Source organism: Meles meles, chromosome 6, assembly GCF_922984935.1.
Source record: "Meles meles chromosome 6, mMelMel3.1 paternal haplotype, whole genome shotgun sequence".
In the NCBI taxonomy this organism is placed as follows: Eukaryota; Metazoa; Chordata; class Mammalia; order Carnivora; family Mustelidae; genus Meles; species Meles meles.
Window position 1 is genome coordinate 65,074,589 of NC_060071.1, and position 21,048 is coordinate 65,095,636.

General features: G+C 51.6%; 1 protein-coding gene across 1 annotated transcript; it reads right to left on the reverse strand.

The window, feature by feature from the left end:
• Nucleotides 1–1,634: 1,634 nt before the first annotated feature.
• Nucleotides 1,635–18,642, reverse strand: RPAP1 (RNA polymerase II associated protein 1). The gene is made up of 25 exons (XM_046009595.1): nucleotides 18,577–18,642; nucleotides 17,524–17,782; nucleotides 17,072–17,220; nucleotides 16,703–16,792; nucleotides 16,128–16,245; nucleotides 15,300–15,521; nucleotides 14,259–14,438; nucleotides 12,711–12,826; nucleotides 12,286–12,384; nucleotides 11,125–11,226; nucleotides 10,728–10,895; nucleotides 10,302–10,472; nucleotides 9,875–10,009; nucleotides 9,603–9,773; nucleotides 8,953–9,110; nucleotides 8,335–8,493; nucleotides 8,004–8,205; nucleotides 7,474–7,583; nucleotides 6,925–7,120; nucleotides 6,554–6,706; nucleotides 6,194–6,336; nucleotides 4,868–5,624; nucleotides 2,682–2,858; nucleotides 2,470–2,529; nucleotides 1,635–2,363 (listed from the first exon to the last, which is right to left on the reverse strand). Exons 2-25 carry the CDS (start codon nucleotides 17,774–17,776, stop codon nucleotides 2,214–2,216), a joined length of 4,239 nt encoding a protein of 1,412 aa, XP_045865551.1. The 5' UTR covers nucleotides 17,777–17,782; nucleotides 18,577–18,642; the 3' UTR covers nucleotides 1,635–2,213.
• Between the last annotated feature and the right edge of the window lie 2,406 nt (nucleotides 18,643–21,048).

Here is a 21,048-nt window from a genome sequence, read left to right on the forward strand (position 1 = left end):
AGGCATGCTTAACCATCTGAGACCCCTTTGCACAATTTCTTACTGTGATGGGGTAAAAGCCTGGATCCTCATCTCAAAGATCTAAGCACTAGTACTAGCATTTCTCATCAGTAATGATGGTCCACAGGTTGCACTGTTCTGAGACCATTTCCCCACCTATAAAATCCTATGAAGGGGAATTGCTCTGTAAACCACAAGGGACCCTATAACTGTGAAGGTCCTCAGCCTTCAGGTGGTTTTGTGTCTTCCTTAATTTTTTGTCCGAAATACTAATTTTAAAGGCTGAGGCCTATATCCAAAGCACTGGGAAAAAAAGAAGTGATGTGGTTAGCTACTTGGTTGTCTAAGACTATAGTGCTAAGATACTACAGTGATTCTGAAAGCACTGTAGGACCCATGCTCTATTGAACTCCGTGGGTATCCCACTGTGAGGTCCCAGAATTTACTTGGTAACGTTCTGCTAAGCCAGTGGTTCTCCAAGTGTTTGGGCTTAGATAGCCCCATCAGCACCACCTGGAAATGTTAGAGATGCAAATTCTTGGGTTTCACCCTAGATCCACGGAATCAGAAACACCGGTGAAGGGCTGGGCAGTGTGTTTTAACACATTCTTCCCGCGATTTTTGTCACATGGGTTTGGGGACTAATGTGCAGATGCAGTAGTTGCTTATAAAACCTACTGTATTATTCTGTGTCCAGCAGCTCTGTTTATGGGAAGTGGTTCTCTCTACCTACTGATGGGGCACACTGCACTCACTCCGATGACCTGTAAACACGGGGGATCCCACATAGAAAATGACATCGTAAGAAAGCTTAAGTGTTAGAATTTAGACAAAGAACCGAAAAACTGTACCAAAAGAGATGAACCAATGAACCAGAGTTCATGGTGATTCTCTCCTTCCCAGCTCTTCCTTCCCTGGCACCACTGAAGTCCACAATGGAGGGGGAGTTGCAGGACAGCGCTACAGTGTCGACTCCCCTCTCCCCCAACCAAGTTCAACAACCAAGTATTGTTGAACTCTAATACCCAGTGTGAGGGTATCTGGAGGCAAGGCCTCTACAAAGTGATTGGGTCATAAGGGTGCCACCCTCATGGGTAGAACAGGGTTAGTGTCTTTATTAAAGAAGCTGCAGAGGACTCCCATGTCCCTTCCACCATGTGAGCACTGTCCACGAACCGGGAAGTGGGCCCTCACTGGAGACCAGCTGTGCCGGCACCTTGATTTTGGACTTCCCAGCCTCCAGAAATGTTAGAAATGAGCTTCTGTTGTTTATAAGGCATTCAGTCTATGGTGTTCTGTTACAGCAGCCACAGCGATTAAGACAAACTATTGCACAATCTGGTTTTTGCTTTCTTCATATCTCAGGGTAGCAGTTAATGGACCATATGGAGATAAGATGCTGACCTCACTAAGGATGCTTATACTCCAAATGGACTGCCGAGAGTCCTTTAAGAAGTACCGCTTCCTGGGACACCTGGATAGCTTAGTCATTGGGCGTCTGCCTTTGGCTCAGGTCATGATCCCAGGGTTCTGGGATCAAGCCCCACATCGGGCTCCCTGCTCAGTAGGGTGCCTGCCTGCTTCTCCCTCCCATTCCCCCCTGCTTGTGTTCCCTCTTGCTGTGTCTGTCAAATTAAAAAAAAAAAAAAAAAAGGTAGTACCCCTTCCTAAGAACATTGCTCTGGTCTGGCTTGCCTCCAGAACTGGGACCCACATTTTAGTTGTGCCAGATGTGGACTTAGTTTTTACTTCCCCATCTCTCACAGAAGTCCTGCTCCTCCCCTGGGACAGTCCATCCCTCCATACCAATCCTGAACTACGATGTCTGAAATTAGTCCAAATCAGATTCCTAGAATATAAAAATTTTTAATTTCAGTACACATCTACAGCATTCATATATCCTGGTCTGGGGCAGGGGAAGGAGAGATGTCCATAGTTTTCCTTGTCCCCCAAAGAGGGTTAAATAGTTAAGTCACCCTTCACTCCCAGTACAGACCCTCAGAAGCCCCAGATCCTGAGCTTTACACATCAGTGTATAATGGTAGGGTTCACCCTGCTCCAAAAAAGCTCCAGTGGCCTGCTCCCAGGAAGAAAAGCCTTCTGTTCCTTCGTCTCTTGTGCACCCATAAGGACACAAAATCCTTTTGTCTGGCCAGGCACGTGTTGGTGAACCCCAGGAGAATGTATCCAAGTCTCCATCTGTAGCAACTGTACTAGGCCTCGGATACCCCATTTTGGAGCATCCCTGAGGTCAGTCGCTGGAGGTACTGCTGACGCAGAGGGGGTAACTGGGGATAGAGCTCAAAGCCTTCTGGGAGGGCAGAATTAGGGAGCTTATAGTGGAGAAGATGCTGCCGGAGACCCTGCAAAAAGGGAAGAAATTTTATGAAGTAGCTACTGAGATCCTATTGAGATCTCTGTCCCCCAAGACCTACTATTTTCCCCCATCCAGGATGTGCCCCGTCCTACCTCATCTGCCAGCAGCCAAGTTTTCTGCAGCAGGCTTCTGCGGGCAGCCTTGACCTCCTCCTAGAGGCAGAACAGGGAGGGAGAGATGGCACTGGGCCCAGGGCTGACACCCAGCTCTGCCCTCATCCAACCCTCATTTCCTCCCCAGCTGACCCGGAGGCAGCTCAGTCGGAGTCTTTCTTCCACCCTCTGGTGATGGGGATGTAACTTACTGAGCTCTTGGGGTCCTGGGAGAAGATGAAGCTGTTGACATGGGCCACGGCCACAGCATAGAGCACAGGGCACCAACGTGGACAGAGGGCACCGGTAACCAGAGCCCGGAAGTAGAGCTGAAGGAGGGCCAGGTTGTCTTCGGGAGGCTCTGTATAGCACTCCAAGGACACAGGCAGCTGTGACAGGGGGAATGAGACATGCTGAGGGTGGAAATGTGTATCGCGGGACAACAGGGTGGAAGCCTGATGGTCACCTGAGCCAAATTGTGAGGCAGAGATAAGGTCCTGGACGGACATCCATTCCTGTCTAGCATAAGAACTGAGGTTAAAGACTAAAAAGCTGGAAAGCAGGGAAAACTGGGAAATTGGGAAGCAGTAGTAAATTTCTACTGCCTACCATTACTTGTTTAATCCACTTAAAATTAAACTTTCAAAATGTCACATTCAACTGCTCAATTATATTATGAAACCTTTCTGAAGTTCCTTTTCTTTGGACCAGTAACTCTCTAAAAAAAAATCACTCTCAATTCCGTGCAGAAATGATTATAAGAAGGGCACCTGGGTGGTTCACTCGGTACAGCATGCAACGCTTGATCTTGGAGTTGTGAGTTCGAGCCCTACATTGGGTGAAGAGACTATTTTAAAGAATAAAATCTCAAAAGGAGGGATGCCTGGATGGCTCAGTTGGTTAAGTGTCTGCCTTCAGCTCAGGTCATGATCCTAGGGTCCTGGGATCAAGTCCCGCATCAGGCTCCTTACTCCTTGCTCAGTGGGGAGTCTGCTTCTTCCTCTCTGGCTCCCCCTGCTTGTGCTCTGACAAATAAATAAATAAAATCTTAAAAAAAAAAAAAAAAAAAAAAGACATTATGAGAGAAAGAGATAAAGTTTATATCCAGTGGTGTTTATCATAGTGTTACTTCAAATAGCAAAAAATTAGAAAACCACTGTTGCTGGGAAGCGCAGAAGGAGAAGCAGATTCCCCGCTGAGCAGGGAGCCCAATGTGGGTCTTTTTAAAATTTTTTTTAAGATTTTATTTTTATTATTTATTTGACAGATCACAAGTAGGCAGAGAGGCAGGCAGAGAGAGGAAGGGAAGCAGGCTCCCTGCTGAGCAGAGAGCCCGATGCCGGGCTTGATTCCAGGACCCTGGGATCATGACCTGATTCAGGGCTCGATCCCAGGACCCCAGGATCATGACCTGAGCTGAAGGCAGAGGCTTTAACCCACTGTGCCACCCAGGTGCCCCTGTTTTTTTTAATTCTTAAAAATATTTTAAGTTTTCGGGGCGCTTGGGTGGCTCAGTGGGTTGAGCCTCTGCCTTCGGCTCAGGTCGTGATCCCAGGGTCCTGGGATTGAGCCCCACATCGGGCTCTCTGCTCAGCAGGGAGCCTGCTTCCTCCTCTCTCTCTGCCTGCCTCTCTGCCTCCTTGTAATCTCTCTCTCAAATAAATAAAAATCTTAAAAATTTTTTTTAAAGTTTTCTCTTTAGTTCTTTATATAAAATACTTATTTTATATACATGTTAAATGTATTTATTAAAATATTTATATTTTAAGTTTCCCGGAATAAGTTATAAAGAAAAAAAAAGGCCCCAAACCTTAAGAAAGTTAACTCTCTACAGCTTATATAAGTTTAACCATTTAGCCTGATTTTTGAGGCTAAGACTTTATTAGGCTTGTTCCCAACAAGTTCCTAAACTGAAATCTGGCTCCTTCTCCTTCCCACCCTGTTATATTCTTTCCTGCCTCTGAGCTTTTGCTGATGGTGTTCCATTAGGGATATACTGTCCTTATCCCCAACATAAAATTCTACCCATCCTTCACTACCCAAGTCAATCCCTGCTTCTTTCCCAAAGCTTTCTCCTTATGGGAAGCCCACTTTGATCTTTTGCTTTCCTGAATCCTGACCTAACATCTAAAATGTGAATAACTTAGAACCCTGTTAGGTTTTACTATGTCTCTCATCTAGATTGTAGCACTGAGTAATGAGTTGTGGCTTGCAAATAATAACCAATATACCCTATATGCCAGATACCCTGTTAAAGCCTTTCCATGATTTTGTTAATCTCATCAAAATCCCCCAGAAGGTAAGGAACCTGAGGACCACCAAATCTCCACTGCTCAGGACTCCCTCCCAGGCCCAGTACAGGAAGGCCGCAACAGGTTCTGCTGGCCTGAGAAAGTACCTGAGTCAGAGGCAGGCCCAGAGCTCGCAAAGCTCCCACATGCTCCCCAAAGAGGGCAAGGCGCAGAGTGACGCTGAACCGGCGCTGCAGGGGAAGGAGAACCAGGGCTCCAAAGAGGTGGTCCCCATAAGAGACAGCCTCAAAGTGCTCCAGGAAGCTGGCATAGAGGTCAGGGAAAGACGCCAGGCCGGGAAGTGGGCAATCCAGCTTGAGGTCCAGCAGAACTTGAGGCTGGCAGAGCCGGGCCAGGAGCGCGGCCACCAGATGTTGTACTGGGGTCTCCCGGAATAGTTCACTGTCCACGAGGAACACACACATGAGCCGTGCCAGGCGGGCGGCGGGAGGCACGGCCCAGAGGGCCTGAGGGCGCCAGCTCTCCAGGACCAGCACCCACTGCAGAGCCCGCAGAGCCGTGCCTATAGTGTCAGCAGGAGGGAGCCCCGGGGCAGTGTCTGTGGCCTGGTGGTAGAGGTGGATCAGTGGCAGGAAAGGCCAGTCGGTGGGAAGCAGTGGCTCCTTCGGCACAGGGAGCAGCAGGCCAGGGACTCGCTGTAGCTCCCCTCGGTATGAGGCCTGCGAGGCTAGCAGGCTGGCTCGGGGCAGTGAGCAGTGGGTCAGGTAGCAGCTGCGGATGCTGGGGAGGTCCTGGCAGGCCTGAGCCAGCAGAGTGCCTCGCCCACACCCTGAGTCCTTGCTGCTCCCTAAGGACAGTTGGTCAGAGAAGTCGGCTGCCTCCAGGCCCCCTGATGCTCTTTCCCTACAACAGAACCCAAAAGCCCAAAGTGACTGCTTGAACCACAGTGCTCTGGACACCACGCCAGCTCTCCAGGGCTTCCCAGAGGTTCCAGGTCAATCCTGTTCTTCTCTGTTCCCTAATCACTTTCTATGTAGTAGTTAAGAGGGTGGGCATCAGAGTCTGCTGCCTAGGGACAGGCTAACGGGGCTTCTCTGTGCCTCAGTTTCCTCACAGTAAAATGGGGATAACAATACCTATCTCACAGTACAGGGAAAACACAACAGAAGTACTTAAGAAGTGGCCAGGTATAGAGTAAGCACTCGGTCCCCATTAGTTGTTACGTGTGTACAGATCGTTTATACGCCACTTCTTAGCTGAGCGGTCATATGGGAATCTCACTGTAATTCTCTAGCGTGGGTATCTTCATCCCACTTTACTGATGAGAAACAGAAGCTCTGACACGGAGAGCACAATCCATGGAAGAAAGGGGATTAAACCCAGGGCCCCTGGCTCCGTATTCAGGGCTGCTTTATCAACTCCCACAGCAGCCTCTCAAAGGGCCGAGTTGATGTCACCAAGCCTGGACTCACGGGAGGAACTCCAGACGGAATACACAGCTCAGGAGGAGCTCATGGGCAAGGTGCTCACTTCCGGGCAGCAGTCGGCTCAGTAGGGCCAAGACCATACTGTGATGGAGGGCGGCGTTGATGGCCAGATCTGGCCGGACTGTTGCCTACGAACAGAGAAGCGGGGTGTGAGAGGGACAGAACAGAGCGATGTGAGGACACGTGCACAGAGGATAGCTGCCCAGATCCTAGGCATGTCTAGAGCAGAGGAGGGTGTGCATGGACTGCCAGAAGCAGCATAGGCTCCAAAGAAGGTGGGGAGGGGTGGTGGTTAATGGGAGGTGGGGAGAAGGACAGCGGTACGGGGGATTGGGCTGTACCTACCGCTTTCTGCGCCAGGATGAGTGCCAGGTACTGCAGGTGGTACTCGTGGCGCAAGGCCCACGTAGAGAAGGGCGTGAGGTGTGGGGCGGCCATGGGAGCCAAACACTGGAGGAAGTAGTTCTGGAGTCCCGGGGTGGCCAATATGGCAGCCAGCTGAAGGAAAGCAAACTTGTCAGTTCTGAAGGGAACTTTGATCTTTCCTGGGGTTTCTCAGGTGGCTGCCCCCTCCCCAGACAAACTCACAGAAATGGGGGCTGGCAGGAGAGACCTCCCTTCCCCCAGTGGTACCTTTTGTTCTGACTCTTCCTGTATAGCCACTCCATGCCCCTCACCGCCCCTGCCTAACCCCGAAGCAGGAGCCTAGGTCTCACCTGGTCACACAGCCCCTTGTGGATCCGGGCCAAGGTGTTGAAAAGACAGAGAAGGGCAGTGAGGAATGGGAACGGTGAGGCTGAGCCAGCCAAACTGAGAGAGGGGCGGCCTCCTGTGCTGCTCAGTGACACGAGGCTGGGGAGAGCTTCAGGGGCCCGAACACAGAACTGCGGGTTGCAGAGAGGGGAGCAGCTCCTGGAGGCAGAATGAAGGAGCTGAGGGGGGCTCTGGCCTGATGCGTGCCAGGCCAGAAAAGAGCTGCTTGGTCTGCCACCAAGGCCAGCAGGAACCTGGCTATATGGACCGGTACCCACACTCCTCAGAGCCCTCAAGTGCTGCCCGCTAGGGAGTCAGGTTTCCTCTGGCTGAGAGGTTCTATTTGGGATGGATGAGGGAGCTAGACCCAGGAGTCCCACAGGGAGAGAAGCTGCCTCCTCCCCGCTGCTCCCACTTCCCAACCACACCCCTGCCACAGTACATACCCAAAAGTACCTATTCCTCCCCCCTGCCCCCACTTCCCAATCTCCACCCCCACACACAGTACATACCCAAGAGAATCCCACAGGCTGCCCAGAGTGGGTGTGCGCAGCAAGGGTAACAGCAGGCTCTCTGACAGGCGCTCCATATCCTGTAGCCAATCCCCTGGGCATAGGCTTGGCTGGGGGACCAAGGAGCTCACTGAGCTAAGAGCCCAAGACACCCATTCTCCTAGACCCTGGGTCCCCAGGCTAAGCCCATTACTCTAAGAGCGCAAGAGTCAAGTGTTTGGAGGCTTCTGCCTTCTGACCCTCTGGAGAGAAAAGACCCTGAGGTTGTCCCAACACCCACTGTCTTCCTCCAGGGAGACAGAGCTGTTGCTTGGGGTCTCTGATCCCCACCACCACAGCTCCTTTGCAGCTCCAACGGATGTGGAGGGGGAAAAAGGAAGAAAGGTGGGAGGAAAAACATGGAGAACAGGAGAAAGCGGAATGGGGAAGTAGGGGTGGAGAGGTGGAAACAGAGAACGAGATAGAGGGTGGTGTGTAAAGACAGAGGCAGGCATGCAGGACACAGAGGAAGGTGGGCAGGCCACACTCACCTGCTGGCTCCAGGCCTGGTAGTGTGCATCCAGGAAGAGCAGGCAGGCAGTGGGCACTGGGCCCAGGGCCTGCCACATCTCAGGTCTGGGCAGCAACTTCAAGGTCTGTCTTAGACAGAGCTCCACAAGAGGCTGGAGCCCCGACACCTGTGTCCAAGTGATCGAGGAAGGGGTGGCCGACACACTGGCCCCTGCACTGTCACTACAGGAGTGCCAAAAGGGGTCACATTGAAGGTCTGGATGCCTCGAGGCCCCCATAAGCTCTATCCACCCTCTCCCTCTGGAGGAGTGCTTCTCCCCATTCTGGAGCTCAGAGCTATCTATAACCCACCTGCTGGGTTCAGGGGTGGTGCTGCTGGCGGCCAAGGTCAGCTGGGCAAGGAGAGTGAGCAAGGATGCTATCCGCTGCATGGACAAGGGCCGAGGGGTCTGTGTGCTGAGCTCCTCTGGCATGTCCTGCAGGGCCCGCATCAGCACTGGGTACAGCTCCCTGGGAGAGAACAGTAACCGTCCGTCAGTGTATGAAGACCCTGCACGGGAAAACAGGAGACACAGGCAGGGTGCTCCCCCAGGGATCTGCAAGCTGGTTAAGGTGGTTCCAGAGGGAGAGGCCCCAGAGCTGGATACTCATGGAAGGCTTCAGAGGGAAGGCAGGCTGGGGGCTGAAGGGAAGGAGGTAGACTTTCCAGGCTTCCTCCCAACAGGGGATTTAAATCGGATTTCACCAAGCTACTGAGGCTGTCGTGCACAGAATGTGGTTACCTCAGCTTTGTTCTACTGCCCCCTGGCTAGTCCTGGCCCCCAGGCTTCCTTTGTTCCTCCCAGAATCCCCTCCTCATTCTCAGCATCCCTCTGAGCTGGACTCATTGAGCAAGGCTGGGCCATCAGATTAGGCCCGAGGGCCTAACTGGAGGGGTCTACAAGGGAGTCTCCTCCCATCTCTCCTCACCTGTAAAGGTCAGCACCTTGGCCGTAGGAGGCAGCCACAGCCCACAGACGGAAGGCCTCGCTGCTAAGAGCCTCAGCTTCCTCTGGGGGCAAGGCCATTTCCTGGGGAGCCTCTGCTAGAAAGCGGCTCAGGCGGCTCCGGAGATCAAAGCTGCTCAGCTGAGGGCGAGAGGGCAGAGTCTGGCATCCCATTCAGCTGCGGGCCCAAGCGGCCTCAGGTTCTCTTGCTATGGCGATGGGCTCAATTCAGCCCTGTTCCAGGCCCCTCTTGTGCCACGGGGTCTTCGCTTTGGGCCAGGATGAAACTACCTCAGCCATCCCTCCCTCCCCTCCTTCTTTCTAGCAAGCACTTGCTAGACACCTTTTCTAGGGCGACTTGGCTATGGGTGATGGCTGCCCATCTCTACGTGGCTCTCCTGGTCAGGGAAGAGGAAGCCCTTTAGGTAACAAAAGTACAGTGGGCCTAGAGAATACACCAGACTCCAAGTGACTAGGTTTCCGGCTGGTGGTTCCTGTTGCATTTCAGAGCAACTGGATCAGAGGTTAAGAAGAAGATGGCATGAGCCAGTTACCCAGAGCCCAGGGGCCATGCTTAGCCCCCAGCCCAGCCCTGTCATTAGCTCCTCATCTCTGGACCTTCGTCCTGCTCACCAGTCGGGCAGCGATGTTCCTACCAGCCGAGGCCAGGACACGAAGCAGTTTCATAGCAGCGGCACAGGGCACTCTGTGTAGGCTGGGGGCAGGCCCTGCTCCCACAGGGGACCAGCTGGTGGGCAGGAACTCCCGAACGATGGTCTCTATTAGCCGAGGGCACTCTAGGACCTGTGGAGAACAGGAAGAAAAGGGAGGCAGGGAGGCTGAGGGTCAGGCCCAGGCCCAGCTAGGCTCTTTGCCCATTCCCCATTTCCTCTCCTCTTTCTCACCCTTGTGGCTGACTCCAGGGAATGCCGGGCCAGACGGATGAGCACAGCTAGGATGTCAAGGACCACAGAAGGTGCTGGGCAGGTGACCTCTAGCAAGTAGCGCAGCCGAGGCAGCAGGTTGGTAGCCAGAAGCCCCTGGTGATCAGAGATAAACCCAGTGCCACACACAGCTGGGCCCCAAGCCCCGATGACCGTTCTTGCCCAAGATGTGCTTGCCCTGTGGGGGCACTGATGTGGAGCAGTCTGTTGAGTGTCCAACTCTTGACTTCAGGTCATGAACTCAGGGTTGTGGGATTGAGCCCCATGTTGGGCTCTCCTCTGGTCATGGAGCCTGCTCGGATTCTCTCTTTCTGCACCACCCTCAATCCCTAAAAGATGTGCTCGCCCTCAAAGTTGGGGGACAGGTGCAGCTGCCCAGCATCTTTACCTTGATGACATCGTGTCGAGCCAGGTCAGATGGAGGCCGGTTTCCTTGCTCAGGGCTCTTACTTTTTACTTTCTCTTCATCTTCATCCTCATTATCCTCGTCTTCCTGGCTGGGCATCAGAGGGAACACCAAAGCGCCACGGTACCAGGAGAAGGTGCTGTCAAGGAGCTCCTGCCATAGGGAAGAGAAGGGGATGGGAAGAAGAGGAAGGAATCAGGCCCCAAAAGGGCCTAGGAGTAGTCAGCAGAAGACTCGCACTAAGAACAGAAAGACAAGGCTGCTGGGTGTAGGGGCTCGTAGGAGAAGACGGTGCCGCTGCCATCCCCTTCTCTGCTTTGCTGGGCAAAGCCTTTGCAGTGAGGGTATGTGCAGGAGCAGGGGGTAGGGACCCTGATGCCTCTAAGCTCTGTGTCTATCCCTGTGTACCTCATCTCCAGGAGCCACCAGCAAAGCCCGAAGAGCCTGGACGGCAGCTGCAATGACCCCATCCACTCTGTCATCCAGGGAGAAGCGCAGCAGGAAGAGGAAACCAGCATCCAAAAGGAGGCGCAGGACACTGCCCACTAGCCGGTCCCTGAACTCACCAGCCTGGGCCTGGGGGGGCAGGGGAAAACCTGGCTGAAGATCCTGAAGTTATAGAGTCTTTGTCCCAAGCCCTACACTTGCCCACCGATGACCCTGGGTTTATCCCATTCCCACTCTGCCCCAGGGAGAGCTGCTATATGGGCTCCTGGGGTCAAACGAAAAGGAGGTAGGGAAGTCTGAGGTCGGGGTGGGGGGCGAGGCATGGGGGCAGGCAGGACCGGGCGGGCAGTCCACTCACCCTGCCGATGACCTGGGCCAACACGTGCAGTGCTAATGCTCTCTGCTGGGACACCTGGCTGCGCGTCAGGTGGAAGAGCTCCTGCAGGGAGTACCCTGCTCTCTGGGGCAGGGACAAGATGTCAGAAGAAGCCAACCCATGGGGCAGCAACCCCCAACCAATAAACAGAAACCCTTATATTCCCAGGCACTGCGTTAGTTGTCAAGGGAAAGACAAAGTTAAGTAAGTGGTTATCTCTTGCCTCTTCTCTCCATGATCCTCAAACTGGTAAAGAAGGTAAGATTTGCACCTAAGTAACCACGGTATAAAGCAGACAGGGAGAAATGCAGCAATCTGTGTTTAACTTGCAACAAGAGAATAGGAGAGAGAGAAAGGGGGAATGTGGGGGCACCCGGGTGGCTCAGGGGGTTAAAGCCTCTGCCTTCGGCTCAGGTTATGATCCCAGAGTCCTGGGATCGAGCCCCGAATCGGACTCTCTGCTCAGTGGGGAGCCAGCTTCCTCCTCTCTCTCTCTGCCTGCCTCTCTGCCTACTTGTGATCTGTCTGCCAAATGAATGAATAAAATCTTAAAAAAAAAACAGGGGGGGATGTGGAAAAGTGGTGTGGTCTCAGTGGGTAGAGGGAGCTTCCATTGCCTGGAGCCCTGAGCCCGGAGGTCCCCGAGCATACCCTGTATGCGGGGGAGAGAGCACAACAGCGGTGAGGCGGGAGTGAGAAGGCAGAGCTAGAGGGTCAGCAGGGAGACACTGTCGAAGGGCTGCCTCGCCAGGCTCACAAGCCAAGAATATTCCGTGGGCACAAGGGAGCCAGGAAACTTTCCAAGGCAAGGTGTGGCCTGGGCTGGCCCAGAGAGAATCAGTATGGCAGCCCCGTGAGGGCTGGATGGGGAGACATGGCCACTGAACAGATAAGAGGGAGCAAGCCTCTTCTGTAGAAAGCACCAGGGGAGCTGACAGACATAAAACTGGCAAGTTCAGGCAAGACTGGAATGTGAAGGGAAGAGGAGAAACATTTTGAGCTTAAGAACCTACGGACAGCAAGGCCATGAAATGGAACAGGCTACAGAGAAGGCCCAAGGCAACTGACCAGAGGTCCTCTTCCATATGGCGGATAAAGGCACTTGCTGAGAGCTGCCTAGTCCTCCCTGGGCCCATGCCTCACCTCTGCCTCTTCTCCATGGTGGTGCAGCCCCAGATGGGTGGGCAGGTCCACGTCGGGAGCCAGGAGCTCTCCCTGAAGATTAAATCGGGCTTGCATCCTCTAATGGGAAGAGAAAGAAGACTGTAGGTTGGGGACACAGCAAATTCCCTACACCCACTCCTCACCTTTCATCCCAGGCCTCCAGTCCTGACTCTACCCCTGAGTGGAAACGGGACTCCCTTGGCACCAGGGGACAGGTAGGGTGATGGGAGAGGAGGAGGAGTGCAAAGGAGACATGCTCCTCAAGCTCCAGGGATTTGGAAAAGGGCCTGAGTTTGGGTGCAAGAGCATGGGGGAGAGAACAAGTGATGTGGTCCCAGTGTGTAGGGCTTCCATGGCCACTCCCAGCCCGCTCCCTGCCTCGTAGGCCAGCGGGCCCTCCTCACCTCCTGCGTCTGCTTCTTTCGGAGCGGAGGCAGATCCTGGGTCCAGTGCAGCTTCTCCAGCTCCACGGTGTCCATGTGCACCCACTCTTTGTGGGGGGTCACAGGCAGGGCCAGAGCTAGGAAGATGGAAGTGGAGCGATATTCCCTAAGGAGCTCAGCTCACTGATCCCATGGGGTCCCAGCCATTACCCCGTAGCTGCCACACCTACCTCTGCCCAAGGGTCTGGCAGCCACTGCCTTTAACTAGAGTTAAGTGGCACAGCCCAGGGGCTGGAACTCCTGGGAATTGGGCAAATATCTCAGATATGGCACAACACACCCAGGCCTGGGCTCTACCCTTTGCTGACCCCAAGTACTTATTGGGAGAGGCAAGAGAAAGAGGAGGAGGTAAAGGAGAGAGAGGGAGCAAAGGAGGAAGTGAGGACCACAATTATCAAGGAAAACAGTTCTCCACTGCCTAGTACTGACCTTTTTTTTTTTTTTTTTTAAATTCATTTATTTGGGGGCGCCTGGGTGGCTCAGTGGTTTAAGCCGCTGCCTTCGGCTCAGATCATGATCTCAGGGTCCTGGGATCGAGTCCCACATCGGGCTCTCTGCTCAGCAGGGAGCCTGCTTCCCTCTCACTCTCTCTGACTGCCTCTCTGCCTACTTGTGATCTCTCTCTGTCAAATAAATAAATAAAATCTTTAAAAAAAAAATTCATTTATTTGACAGAGATCACAGGTAGGCAGAGAGGCAGGCAGAGAGAGAAAAGGAAGCAGGCTTCCTGCTGAGTAGAGAGCCCTATGCAAGGCTCAATCCCAGGACCCTGGGATCATGACCTGAGCCGAAGGCAGAGGCTTTAATCCACTGAGCCACCCAGGCGCCCCTAGTACTGACCTTCTAAAGAAGCAGGGGAGTGGGGCATTGAGGGGCAGCGACCCTGCTTCTGCGGGGCAAGATACAGAAACACATATCCGGGAAACCCTCCTTTTTCTCCCCCAACCCTCACCTGACCTGCTCAGCTGGCCTGGAGCTCACTGAGTGGCAGGAGCTTCCTGGCTTTCATAATCTAATTTCTTCTTTCGTTAATCACTAATAAAATAATCCAGGTCCTGGGAAATGAGTGCTCCCATTGGCCTCTCTGCTTTAGGTCTGGCATGTTCGTAAGACCTGCGTCAGCCTCTTCTCCCATTGCCCCAGCCCTGCCATCTCCCCCCTGAGCACGGACAGCAGAGGCAGAAAACCGTGGGGTGGACAAAGCCGGAGCTGGGGTGGCTCCCATAAAGGTGGGTGGAGATGATCTGCTGGGGGAGGTTTCAGCCGTCACATCCTGCTGCCACTTACTGGGGGAGGGAGAGAAGGAGCAGTAACAGGACAAGAAAACAGGAAGCACAGGCAGGAAGAACATACACATCAGCAAATAAAGACTGATTTCCAGACAATAATGAAGATTAATGTTAGATGTCCAAGGACAGAGAAGATTCTCTTTTCCCATCTGCCAGGCCTAGAAGAAGGGATACTTGCCTCTACTTTTATTCCCCTAAAGATGTCCCCTTTTGTCCAAACCTGGGGGTCCTGGATCCAGATCATCTTCCTGCCTGGGCTCACTTGCAGAAGTTGGCACAATGGGTTCCTCTCCAGTGAACTCAACAGAGTGTCCTCCTGGCCTCTGCTCCTCTGTGGTCTTCTCTCCTGCTTGCTCATGGGTGCGGCTGGGAGACCTCAGGAAGGTGACCAAGCTGGGATCTAGAGGAAAGGATGGGAGAGTGAGTGGTGACAGATCCTCCCCAGGCTCCTGTAGACCCGAAACCTGCTGGACACTGCCTGTCTGCCGGTGCCAAGGCCAGGACAAGCCCCTTCCCACACCTGGCCTGAGCCCCCTGGGTTCTCCTGGGATCTCAATGATCCACACCTGTCACTAGGACCTACCCACCCACCCTTCTGTCCATTCTTGTCGGTCCTCTGGCCCACCCAGGTTCCTGCCCACCCCTGTGCTTGGCCCCAGGTCAGAGGCCCAAGGGAAGTTGCTGTGGAATAAATGAATGAATGCTGACTAGGGCCCAAGAGAAAGCATTTCAGGGAACCATTTCTCTCGCTTTCAGCTTATTTACACACAAATATTTACTGGAACCAAATCTATGTATGTTCTATGAAGTCACTAAGTATACAATTCGGGACAAGCCCCACTCAGTGGTACTGTGGGGGCAAACAGAAACCAGGAAGGTAGGGCGTCCTATGAACATGTCACAGCTGTACTAGAGAGGGTGCAGCTATCACACAGCATACATATCCTAGAGTAGTACAGCATACACAATATAGTGGTTCAGAGCAGGGCCTGTCAGACCCGAGACACCCGGGTTTACATCTCATCTGTGCTCCTTACCAGTCATGTGACCAGGGGAGAATTTCTTCAAGTTTTGAGGCTCGGGTTTTTTTCCTAAGTAAATGAAACTAGTATACTACCTACCTTCCAGGACTTATTTGAGGACAGAATGAAATAATGCATTCAGGTACCCAGCAAAAGGTCTGGCCCTCTCAGCAGGCCTTCATCAGTGAGTGGTGGTCCCTTCAGAGACCCAGCCCGGCAGGAAGCCCAGCGTGCCATACCGAGCTGAGCCAGCAACCGCTGCTGCTCCCGCAGGATCTCCTCAGGGGCCATGGCATGCAGTTTTGCTATATTCTCTTCATGGATGGTCTGGGCTTCCTGCTCAGCATTCTTGCTCCCAAGCCCCTTCCCGGTGACCAGATGGGGACCCTGGAAGCCACGACTACCCCAGGGAAGCTGGGAGCCCTGCTCCCGAGGTGTGAGTGCCTCACAGGAAGCAGCACCTGGAACAAGTGTATCATCAGTTTCACTGCTTTGCCCCAGCCGGGCCTTCTGGCCCTCCTCCCTAACCCCATTAGTCCTGGAGACCCCAGAGATTTCCCAGGCACAGAGCAGAGACATCCCTTTACCCACCCTCCCACCCCCCAGTAAGACAAACACAGGCTGGATTGGGTGGAGACCTCTCCACTCATTTTTCCCCTTTCTGAGGGATATTTCCCTAAGAAACATCCTACTTCTGACTCTTTTCTTCTCCAGGTAGCCATCTGCCTCCAGAAGCCTGCCCCCAGCTCGTTTGCTAATTAAATCATTAAAGGAATTCCAGCCTACATCTTTATTTTACAGTCTCTGACAAATACCTCTGTCTCCTTCCTTTCGTCTAGGGTCGAATAATGGCCTGCATTTCCCCTGCACTTAAGATCCGGATGTAGACCCAAGCCACTGGTACTCAATACTCTAAGTGGGGATAACAGACAGCTTTCTCTTTAGTGGCTCAAATGCCATCTAAATACGCCTTCATATTTGACACAAGGTAGACTTATACCCTAAGGTGACTCTATGATTATGTATTACAAAAAGGCCAAGCCCAAGTTTCTTCAAACCCAGTTTACCATCTGGTGGATCCGGGGTAGACACTTCTCTAACTGGTGGGACACTGGTTTCAGACGCTCTCTTTGCTGCAATTTCTTGGGCAAAGATGCTTCTCTTACCAGATGTTGCAGACTTCCCCTATGGGGCAAGAAGAAAACTCAGGAGACTGATGGCTCACTACCCCCTTTTCTTCTCAACCTCTTTACACCAAGGCCACTGGAACAAAGCGATAAAACGACTTGCTTAGTCTCCAAGGATCACAACCCTAGTCCTCAGAAAAAGGGCTCTACAGGAGGACAGGTCTTGAAGTCTGTCAAAATTGGGTCGGATTTCTGGTTCCTCTACCTATTAGATATGTGGTGTTGGACAAGTTACTTATCTTTTCAGGGTTTCAGTGTCCTCATCTGAAAAATGGGGATGATGTTACCTACCTTACTGGGTTGTTATGAGGATTAAGTAATGTATATAAAGCACTTAGCATGGTGCTGCCTTAACAAGAGAAACTGCTTATCATTATTCAGATTATCTGCCTGAAGAAGAGGTACTATGAGGCCCACCTAGTGTCTCCTAAATACCACCTAAGCACCTTGCCCACCTGTCTCTCCTGTGAGCGATGAAACACAGGAGGGAAAGCAACATCACTGGGCACAGGCAGGCTCACTGCCACCGAACTTGTATCTCGTTCCTGCAGCAACAAAGCACAATGTAGTGAAGATACTGAGATTTCCCCAGGCTGGACACTATCCCACTAGCCCCAATTCTGTATGACTCAGAATCTCTCTGGGGAGTTGTGAATGCACCTTGCTTCTTTGGGTACAGTGATTCTAAAGCAGCCCCAAACTGACTGCAGGGGGATAAAATCCCACCTTTCTGAATCACCCTCTACTCATACGGCTCACCACACCCACCCAATATCCTCACTGCCCCAGGATGCCTCATCCCACTCAACCAGGGTGAGACGCACAATAATCTTAGTCAAGACGGCAGTGATGTGCTGATCATGCCTGTTCAGCCTCTCTTCAGGGTCCTCATGTTCAGGCAGAGGGCAGCTGGGGCTGGGTCTAGCTCTCTTCGGGGGAGCAGGGACCAAAGCTGGGGGCGAATCTGGGAGATCTGAGAAAGAAAATAACCCCAGATGTGAGGACAGTCATTCTTTCCCAGGAAGAGACTGAGGGCAGGAGGAAACCAAAGAAAGAAAGGCAGCTGCTGTGGAGTCCTGGCTCAAGCTGTGTCACCCTGGGCAAGATATTTAACCTCTGTGAACTTCAGTTTCTTCGTATGTAAAATGGGGCTGCAGCAACAGAGGTTATGCAGTGTCTGAAATGATGGGAAAAAATCCAGCCACATCAGGAACAGGGAGAGGACCCTGAGACCACACCCTCTCTCCTTCTCAGCCTCACATCCACAGCCACTCACTGTCCAGTGTCACCACATCCCGACTGTCTTGCAGCAGAGGCTGGTCCAGGTTAGTGTTGCCACCTCCCCTACTTCCTTTCTTCACCAGTTGTACTGCTGGAGCTGCACCAGTTGCAAGAAACTGACTCTGGAAGCGCAGCAGGTCCACCTCCGACTCCCCTGGCTTTGGTCTCGACAGCATCTCTCGACACTCCAGCTGCTGCTCTCCTGCAATTCTTTCCAGCACTGCTTTGGTGTGGGGATTGCCTCTCATTCAACCCTACAAACAACAGAGTTGATGGGCCCTCTGCAACTGAACCCTGACTCTCTTTACTGTGCATCAGAAAAGACACTTCTTAGGTTCACATCAACTCATTCTTTCTCATTCATACCTTATTGCCACCCCCTCCCTGTTTAGCCCTCCTTGATGTCATCAGCCTAATAATATTTACTGCCAAGTGAAGATTGTTTACAATCTGTGGATGATAAAAAGTCTCAGGAACAACTGTAGGGAGTCTAAGAAAAATAACATCAGGAGCCAGGCAGATAGGGAATAATGATTCTGTATCAAACTAGAGAGACTATACCTGGCCTAAAGGTGTTCAAATTATTAAATCAACCAACCAAACAACCCACCAACCCTTGGGATATAAAAGATCAACATATAAAAATCATCTGTATTCCTATACACCAGCAAAATGAACAATCAAAAAATGAAATTTAAAAAACAATGTCATTTACAACCGCATCAAAAAGAGCAAAACACTTAGGAATAAATTTCACCAAAGAAGTACGAGACTTGTACACTGTCGGGTCCGACACCTGCCCCTAGGGGTCTGCGGTCGCCGACATTTCTGGACCACCCGCATCAACAGAGAAATCACCTAGTCTCAAGTTTATGCAGCCTGAGGATGGAGGGCCGTGGCCGGGATCTCCACACCAAAGAGGCCGCGGCCACTCCAATGTAGAGCAAAGACACTCGGGGAGGCTCCCACAAAGGAACCGGATACCCTGTAGCCAGCCCTCAGCCGGGGAACTCTGAAGTCCGTCCCTCCAGCGTCGCCCCTTACTTACTCTAAGACCACCTGGGCGCCGCCATCTTGCCCCGCAAGGGCGGCGCTTCCGCCGCCGCCAGATTCGAGCTTCCGCCTCGCACCCTAGGCACGCCTCTGGCTGGTCTGGCTCCACCCCCTCTGGGGTTTGCCGGCTTGGTGCTAGGACACACACACACCCCCTTTAAAAAAAAGTTTATTTGGTTAAGTGATCTCGACATCCATTCTATGTGGGACCCTAGCTCCACCCGGTGATGGAGAGCCGCATGCTCTTACGAATGAGCCAGCCACGCGCCCCTGCACTCGGAACCCTTGAGCGCCAAGATACTGGGCTGTCCCGGCCATATCCCACCACGTAGGCTCTCTGCTGACACTGAAAACACTCATCCTTTGGATGTACGGCAGTCACAAGCCCTTTTGCACATATGACACCCGTGACAGAGGCAAAGTGTACTTCAGACATCCCTCTGCACTCACCAGCCCGGACAATCCCATCCTAAACCCAGGACCTAAGCTCGTGGGCAGCACCCAGAAACCGCACACCAAGGTAACCTCCCCACTGCGTTTATGGGTGAGCAAGAAGGTAAACATGTAAAAGGAAAAGCGAGGCTTACTGAAGAAACTCTTGTAGGAATGGCGGTGGTGAATTGCCCACGGGGTGATCCCCTTCGTGAGCAACTCACCTTTGTTCATTCAAGTGTCTCTTCTTGGAAATTCTCCCTTTCTTCTCTCCCACCTCCTACCCCCATAGTCTTTACCTTCCTTTAAGGCCTAGCTGGAGTGAACCCTAAAATCTCTGCCAACCAGGCCTATTCACTGAACTTTCCTTGGAATCTTCCACCATACCACTTGCTGGCTTGTTCGAAATGCATTGCCAGTTATCAACTCTTGCTGGGTCACCTTTCATAAGTATATGTGTTGTTCTCTTGAATAGATTATGGGATCCTTGGGGGCACCAGGCCTTCTTTTTGGCATCAATAGGAATCAGCACCCAGCATATTGCCTTGAATTTAGGATCCTAGTAAATCATTGCTTGACTGAAGACCATCTTAGTGCAGCCAGTGTTAGTCCATTTGTTCTCAAACTTTAGCAGGCATGAGAATCACCTTGGGGGCTTATTAAAAACAGACTACTGGGCCTCACCCTTAAGAGTTTCTGATTCAGGGTGCCTGGGTGGCTCAGTGGTTTAAGCCGCTGCCTTCGGCTCAGGTCATGATCTCAGGGTCCTGGGATCGAGTCCCGCATCGGGCTCTCTGCTCGGCAGGGAACCTGCTTCCCTCTCACTCTCTCTGCCTGCCTCTCTGCCTACTTGTGATCTCTCTCTGTCAAATAAATAAATAAAATCTTTAAAAAAAAAAAAAGAGTTTCTGATTCAGTAGGTCTTGGACAGGATCCAAGAATTTGGATTTTTTTTTTTAAGAATTTATTTATTTATTTGACAGAGAGAGAGATCACAAGTAGGCAGAGAGGCAGGCAGAGAGAGATAAGGAAACAGGCTCCCTGCTGAGCAGAGAGCCTGATCCGGGGGCTGGATCCCAGGACCCTGGGATTATGACCTGAGCCGAAGGCAGAGAGAGGCTTAACCCACTGAACCACCCAGGCACCCAAGAATTTGCATTCCTAAGTTTCCAGGTATTCTATAGCCTCCTTCTTTAGTTCTCATGGTCTCTGCAGCAGTAAATTTCAGCTACTAGGTTTTAGCCATCCTTGGGGTCCAAAATAGTACTGGACCTGGTCAGAAGTTATGGGGAGTAAGGGAGGGGAGCTGGAGCTAGAAATCCTGGAAGAATGATAGTAGAAAATCATTGTTTGCAACCACTAATAAAATAATTGCTCCAGGCAATGATCATCAATGACTGATAAAACTATTAGGTAAAAGGTTGATGAGGATTTTATATATGATGGATCAGGTTGCCAATTTATGAATATCACTAAAAGTGAGACTAGTGGACATAATGTGCTCCTGATCCGATGAAACTGGAAGTTATAAAACATTTCCCAAGTAAACCTTCCTGCCAGAAATTGAACTTGAATCTAGTGAAGGATCTAGCTCTAACTATTAGTCTATAGGAAATATGTGTGGTAGAGGAACATGTTAAACGATAACACAAGGATACAGTTAACCAAACCCAAATTGTGGAAAATTCTACAAATGACCCAGTGTCTTCTATAAATTTCATGTCCCAGAGAGAAGCGGACCTTTTACAGGTTTACAAACACATTAGACTATATCAATTAAATATATGGTCCTTGTTTGGATCTTGATTCAAATAAGCCTAATGTAAGACGATTTTTTTTGAGACTGTTAGGGAAAACTAAACACAAATTGGGTTTTATATTAAGGATTAAAAAAATTATTGGTTATGGATGTGGGTTTTTTGAAAAATAAACTTTATTTTATAATAGTTTTAAGGGATGCTTGGGTGGCTCAGTAGTTATTCATCTCCCTTTGGCTCAGGTCATGATCCCAGGGTCCTGGGATTGAGTCCTAACA

Excerpts from the sequence above, each read along its gene's own strand:
- RPAP1 (XM_046009595.1), bottom strand. The coding sequence starts at position 17,776 with ATGAGAGGCAATCCCCACACCAAAGCAGTGCTGGAAAGAATTGCAGGA. Across the intron at positions 8,494-8,952 it reads CAAGGTGCTGACCTTTACAG|GGAGCTGTACCCAGTGCTGA; the intron begins GTGAGGAGAGAT and ends GTTCTCTCCCAG. Across the intron at positions 6,337-6,553 it reads TCATCCTGGCGCAGAAAGCG|GCAACAGTCCGGCCAGATCT; the intron begins GTAGGTACAGCC and ends CTCTGTTCGTAG.